The sequence below is a fragment of the Galeopterus variegatus genome, unplaced genomic scaffold, assembly GCF_000696425.1.
Source record: "Galeopterus variegatus unplaced genomic scaffold, G_variegatus-3.0.2 Scaffold7597, whole genome shotgun sequence".
Lineage (NCBI taxonomy): Eukaryota > Metazoa > Chordata > Mammalia > Dermoptera > Cynocephalidae > Galeopterus > Galeopterus variegatus.
Window position 1 is genome coordinate 32,054 of NW_007733708.1, and position 6,181 is coordinate 38,234.

Genomic DNA, 6,181 nt, shown 5'->3' on the forward strand with positions numbered 1-6,181 from the left:
GGATCTTAACCCTTGACTTGGTGTTGTCAGCACCGCACTCTCCCGAGTGAGCCACGGGCGGCCCCAACTAAGGCAGTTTTGGGGGTTTCTTTTTTTTTTTTTTTAAAAAAAGATGCCGGGTAAGGGGATCTTAACCCTTGACTTGGTGTTGTCAGCACCGCACTCTCCCGAGTGAGCCACGGGCGGCCCCGACTAAGGCAGTTTTAAGGTGCCTACTTGAATTTGTGAAGTTGATTTTTCTTAAAGTAACACATATTTTTGTTTTAGGAACTGGAACAGTACAAAAGAAGTTCTTCCAAGTCTTGGAAACAAATTGAGCTTGATTCTTGAACCTAATTCAACTATTACATATTTACTTCTTCTTTCCCAAATAAAAGTAAGGGTATTTTGTTAATTAACTATTGTGGCAATATGTAAAGAAAGATAAAATGTGGAATTTGTTAAAGGAAAAGCCGAATTCCTTGTACTAGTGCAACTCTGGATATTTTGAAATCTTTTAAAAGGGAGAAGTTTGTGTAAACACATGTAATTTTTTTTAAAATAAAAGAACCTTCTACTACCTACCTTTAACATGGCTAAGCAGTGTATACTCAGATTAGCATTGTAGGGAAAATGGTCAGGGCTCCCTCAGATGTTCAGAATCTTGCGGAGCATTTGATGTAAATATGTAACTGTGCACATGCGCCCAGGCGTTCCTTGGGTATTGTCTGTGGAAGCATGTGGGCACCCAGGTGTTCCTGGGTTGTCTGACTCACACCTAGGTGTCCTGGGTTATCAGACTTGAGTATAAAGGAGGAATGGCAATCCACAGTACCCTCTGCCCCCTGGATGCCCCGGGGGGGCCATGAGGAGGCCACTGCTGCTGCTGGAGGCTGTTGCTGCCAGGGCCCCCGCAATGACCCAAGAGGCCACCGCCACTGCTGTTGCTGGATCTGTAAGCTACTGCTAAGGACAGTTTGTGTTGCCTGTCAACGGCTCCCAGGATCTTTCCCAGTTACCTAGCTCATGGACCTGTATGTGAGGGGTCTGGTGACCCAGCCTGGCATATGAGAGGTCTGTCACCCAGTCTGTACAGTGAGTTTGAAGGGTCTGTGAGCCCTAACCCAACAATACAAGCATGTATAAGTTTCTGCTTATATGTGTTTAGGAACATGAAAGCAAGACTATTATTGTTTTGAGCATCAGGTTGAATGTGCATGTTGGGTGCATTCCTTCTATGTGGGGTTCTCAGCTGCAGCTGGTAGGAAACTGGAATTGGGTTCACAGGTGTCGCGATTTTACTCCAACAGTGAAGCACAAGAAGCAGCTGAAGTACTTATTTAAAATGCACATTCCTGGGACTCCACACCCAGGGATCCCGCGTCAGTGGCTTGGAATGGGGCATTTTTAATCACATCCTCACCCCACACCACCCCCAGTGAGACTGACACATTTATTTTAAATATCACATTTTGAAAAACAGGCAAATTTAACAAGATATCTTATCAATAAACAGGCCAAAACTTCAAGAGTTTGGGATAACCAGGGTAATTTTCCAGGTGGGATAACCTTTAAGAAGCTTTCCTAATCCTGTAGATTTGTATACCTGCTAGCCAGTTCAATCTTGGGTAAGTATAATTGTCCTTAACCAGGAAAGTCATTTGTTCCGTGTTCTTACATTTCCAAATATAAAATATGTTGACTCTGATACGCCAGCCAAATAAGCACATTTACAAACCTCAGGAACTCCAAGACTGATGAGTAGTGTCTGAGTGGACAACAAACTATCTGATTATTGTAGTGAAATAGGATTTCATAAACTGTTTGCAGTGCATATGGTTCTAACACTATAGAGAACAGAATTTTCAGCATGTTTCTAAGGAACCTCACTCTTAAGAACAGACAGGTTCCCTCCAGAGTGCTGTGGAGAGAGCGCCCTTTAAATTCATAGTGAACATTATGATCTCAGAAACATCACTGACTTGGTGGGAAGAAACAGCGTATTCCACAATAGCAGTAGGAATTTTTATTATATAATTTGATTTTCTTACACATCACTGTCCATTTTTGACTTGAGACACAAACTGTCTTGTTGAAAGCCATTGTGTTTTTCTAAGATACTATCACTAACACTTAATAGCTTGAAGTCAGTCACATGTGATGTCAATTTTCCAAATGTTTCTGAGCTAGAATGACTTTCATCTGCATATGAATAGTAGAAAATGTTTCCACTTATGTTGTACACCCGTATCTTTCGTAAGTTGAAATCAGTGATTTCAAAAGAGATTCCTGTGGGACTCTCTTTGAACTACTTTAAAAGATTATCATCTCCAGAATTGTCTATAACTGATGTGACATATATAATCTGTAAAGCATTATGTAACTATTATACCATAATCATCAGTGTCAAAGACCTTTTATAAAATTGACAATACTATTCTGGTAACTTACCGATGTCTCCAGATCCTTAAATACTGTTCTAAGAAATAGAATTTTACTGTGGTTTTCTTAATGAAATGATCTTTCCTACTATAATGTGAGACATTTCAAATGCTATAATTTATCATTCTTTACTAGTTCGGTCGCAGTAACTGAACAAGTTCATGTGCTGTCTCCCATAGTCTCACTCAAAGTTACCATGGTAACATTGAGAGAGTCTCATTTCAGAGTCGTACATAAATTACTTGAAAATCCATCAGTTATTTAACAGAGAACCCATTTTAATAACTTATATACATCATTTCATCCCTGAAAATATGTAATGTGTCTAAATTTGTATTTGTCAGTATTCTTTCCCTTTACAACTCAAGAATGTGAATTCTTAGTGTGTAACCCTGTTCATCTTAGTATGAATGTTGTGTCAGTTGAGTGTTTTTCTATATGGACTTTAAATAACAGCTGCTCTCCAACCTTAAAGAGGTCATTTCTCAGTCCATACACCTTGTCTAGTAATGTTTACTTCTTTTTTTTTTTTTTCCTTTTTGTCTTTTTTCGTGACCAGCATCGGATCGCAACCCTCAGTGTTGTGCCCGTACCGGGCCGGGACTGGCAACGGGATTGCAACCCTCGGTGTTGCTCCTGCACCTTGCTCAGCCAGTGAGCGGCCGGTCTGTATGTGGGATCCGAACCCTCGGCGGGAGCGCTGCCGCGCTTCCCAAGCGGCGCACTGTAGCAGTGCGCCACCGGGTCGGCCCCTAGTAATGTTTACTTCTAATTTTATAAGTAAACTAAGCTGAAAGTGAAAAATAGCAAACTAATCTTTAAAAACATCACTAGAAGTTTCTCTGATGTGATGGGTTCACCATTCAGCCCATTTCGGTGCTTTTTTATTCTGTGTGTGTGTGTGTGTGTATTTTTTGGTGGCTTCCTGGTAACAGGGATCAAACTCTGGACCTTGGGGTTATCAACACTATGTTGTAACCAACTGAGCTAACTGGCCAGCCCGGTTTTTTATTTTAACCTTCAGTAAAATCATTGGGTGCTCAGACCCCTCATATGAACATGTGCACATAAATGTGGACTTTAAATGGTAGCAAAAGCATTCTTACCCAATTCTGCATGAGGCTTTGCTCCATTTAAACCCACAACTCCTTTTTCTGTTATTTACAGTCAGTGATCATTCAAACATTTTCTTTTTACTGAATCCTTTCTCAAATGTAAGCAGAATTTTTTTAATGGACCTATTTTTCTGCGTCTAGAACAAGGAAAACAAACAGTCACACCAGTGTCTCATAGGTTTATGAATTATTATTTACATTCTTGGACCAACTCAGTCACAATTTCTAAATACCACATATCCCTGCAAGTTGGAATAGCAAGGAACTGTGATCTATTTCCATTGAATCCAAGGCCTGAGTGGATCCAAGGGGCACAAATGGAGTCTTAATGGTTACAAGACTTAAGATGTCCTATCAGGAAAGAAATATATGACATTCTTATTTCAGACTTTCAGAGCAGTGACGCACATGTAGCAGCTTAAGTTCCATTTTCCCAGCAATGTTACTTGCTATCTGCTAATGAGATAATCCCTTATTTTAAAAACAATTATTCCTAGGATGACAAGAACTGGAATAAATGCATATAAAATCAGAAAGTTTGTTTTGAATCTGGATGTTGCACCTGGGCAGGTGTTCTCAATGAACTGAATTCCATCAGTGTAGATACACACTGGGTTAGTTGTCACAGAACCATTTGAGCTGCCTGCCAAGGAAAAGATTGACAACGTCAGCTTTGGTACATCTCAGGTAACTTAATCAGCAAGTATTTACCAAATGTTCACCAGTGCTTAGCACTCTTCTAAGAACCCTATTCATGACAGACACAGGATATTTTATTTATTTATTTTTTTTGTCTTTTTCCGTGTCCGGCAACGGATCGCAACCCTCAGTGTTGCCCCCGTACAGGACCGGGGACCGGCAACGGGATCGCAACCCTCGGCGCTGCCCCCGCGCCTCGCTCAGCCAGTGAGCGGCTGATCTGTATGTGGGATCCGAACCCTCGGCGGGAGCGCCTCCACGCTTCACAAGCAGCGCACTAGCGCAGTGCGCCACCGGGCCGGCCCCGACACAGGATATTTTAGAGCCCTGAATTCACAATTAGATGAAGAAGGAGTGAGTTTTCTAGGCCTTGGATTCATTTGAAGATGGAGATGGGTTTGTTTCTATTTTGTGTATATAAAACCATTACCATATTCCCAATAAAAATCATGATTACTTAGTACTGAATATCCTAAAGTTACTGATGTTATCACCTAAAAATATTTAAAACAGGTACTAAACTCTATCATGCTCTTTAGTTGTCTTCAGAGTGGCCCTGGGATTTCCAGTGGCCATAAGAACCTTGTCGTGTTCCCACCGCCCACTCCTGAGACTGGAGAATTGACTTTTGCCAAAAATGGCTTTACCCTGCTATACGCTGTGTACATTTTGGGGAACAAGAAGCCACTTTAGCCTGCTTCAATGTATTTGGTACCACTGGTCTCTAACAACCAGTCCCCTGAAGGCAGGTACAATGACATCACCAAGGTGTATACACAGAATTGAAGAAATAGAGCTGCAGGCAGCTGTCTTAGAGCACGCTGCCCCCGGGAGTCAGAATGACCAGGGTTCAAGTCTGCTTTCTACAGAATCGGGCATGCTGTTAATAAATATATTTAATCCAAAAAAAAAGTGTTCAGTAGGTACAGGAATTGAGTCCATCTAGAATACACTAGACTAGTTTGCCTCAGTGTACATAAGGTCTTTCATTTTCTAATAACATCAAAGTGGCCTTAAGCTATTGACCTTTGATAGACTAACTTGACTACTGCTTATTTTCTTTTTAATCAGAGAAAATATTGGATTTATTTTGAAACAAAATTTTAAATCAATTATTATAAAATATAGCTTTTATTTCAAAAATACATTTCTCTCAGGAAATTGCTTCCTCAGAGTAATATGTAAAAACAGTATTCCAAAATAGAATACTTACCACAAGTCAAATCCAGTCCATAGAACTCATTGACTACAAGAATCTCACTGCAATATTTTTGAAATGTAAAATAACTGATGATTTTAAAAAGAAGGGGCATTTCTTCCATGTTTCTTAAGAAAAAGAAAGAGAGATGACATTGAATAGGCACTGGTAATAGTCCTACCAAATGAAAAGAAAGGCAATCTTTATGTTTTCCAACATGAATATAGTTTTCCATCTCTCTATTATAAAAATTATGCTCACTATAAAAAAATTCAGACAGTTTTAAAAAATATAAATACCATTGCCCAGAAATAACATTTTGGTGATACCTATAACGTATGTGTGTTTACAAAATTTTACATACATGGAATTAAACTCTTCATGTTCTTTCCTAATCTGCTTTTCTCCTTCCAAACATGTCTCAGACATTCTCCAAAGTCAGTAAGCATAGCACTTTGTCATTTTTAATGACTGCTTGGTGGTTCATTATAGTAGTGACTTTAATTTAACAACCCCCTTATGATCGATTGGTATGTAATTTTTTTGGTGAGCACCACTGATATAAACATACAAGAAAACACACACCTAACATCACAGTAGAGGAGGATATTTGTGATTAAACAGATTTGAAGGTGCTAGTGTACGAAATGAGAACTAGAATACAAAGGGGAAAGGACAAAGAGCAAGTAGACATTCATTGTGAAGATGGAATATGTCTCTTCTCCAGCAATCTATTTTAGGAGAAACT

At 39.6% G+C, this 6,181-nt stretch overlaps 1 protein-coding gene across 1 annotated transcript in view; it reads right to left on the bottom strand.

Annotated features, from left to right (window-relative positions):
- Window positions 1–3,534: 3,534 nt before the first annotated feature.
- Window positions 3,535–6,181, bottom strand: part of ABCG5 (ATP-binding cassette, sub-family G (WHITE), member 5) — a 21,428-nt gene continuing 18,781 nt past the window's right edge. Inside the window, exons 12-13 of the mRNA XM_008592106.1 lie at window positions 5,449–5,561; window positions 3,535–4,179 (exon numbers count right to left, since the gene is read on the bottom strand). Coding sequence (XP_008590328.1) covers window positions 3,986–4,179; window positions 5,449–5,561 — 307 coding nt within the window. The 3' untranslated portion in view covers window positions 3,535–3,985. The remainder of the gene's footprint in view (window positions 4,180–5,448; window positions 5,562–6,181) is intronic.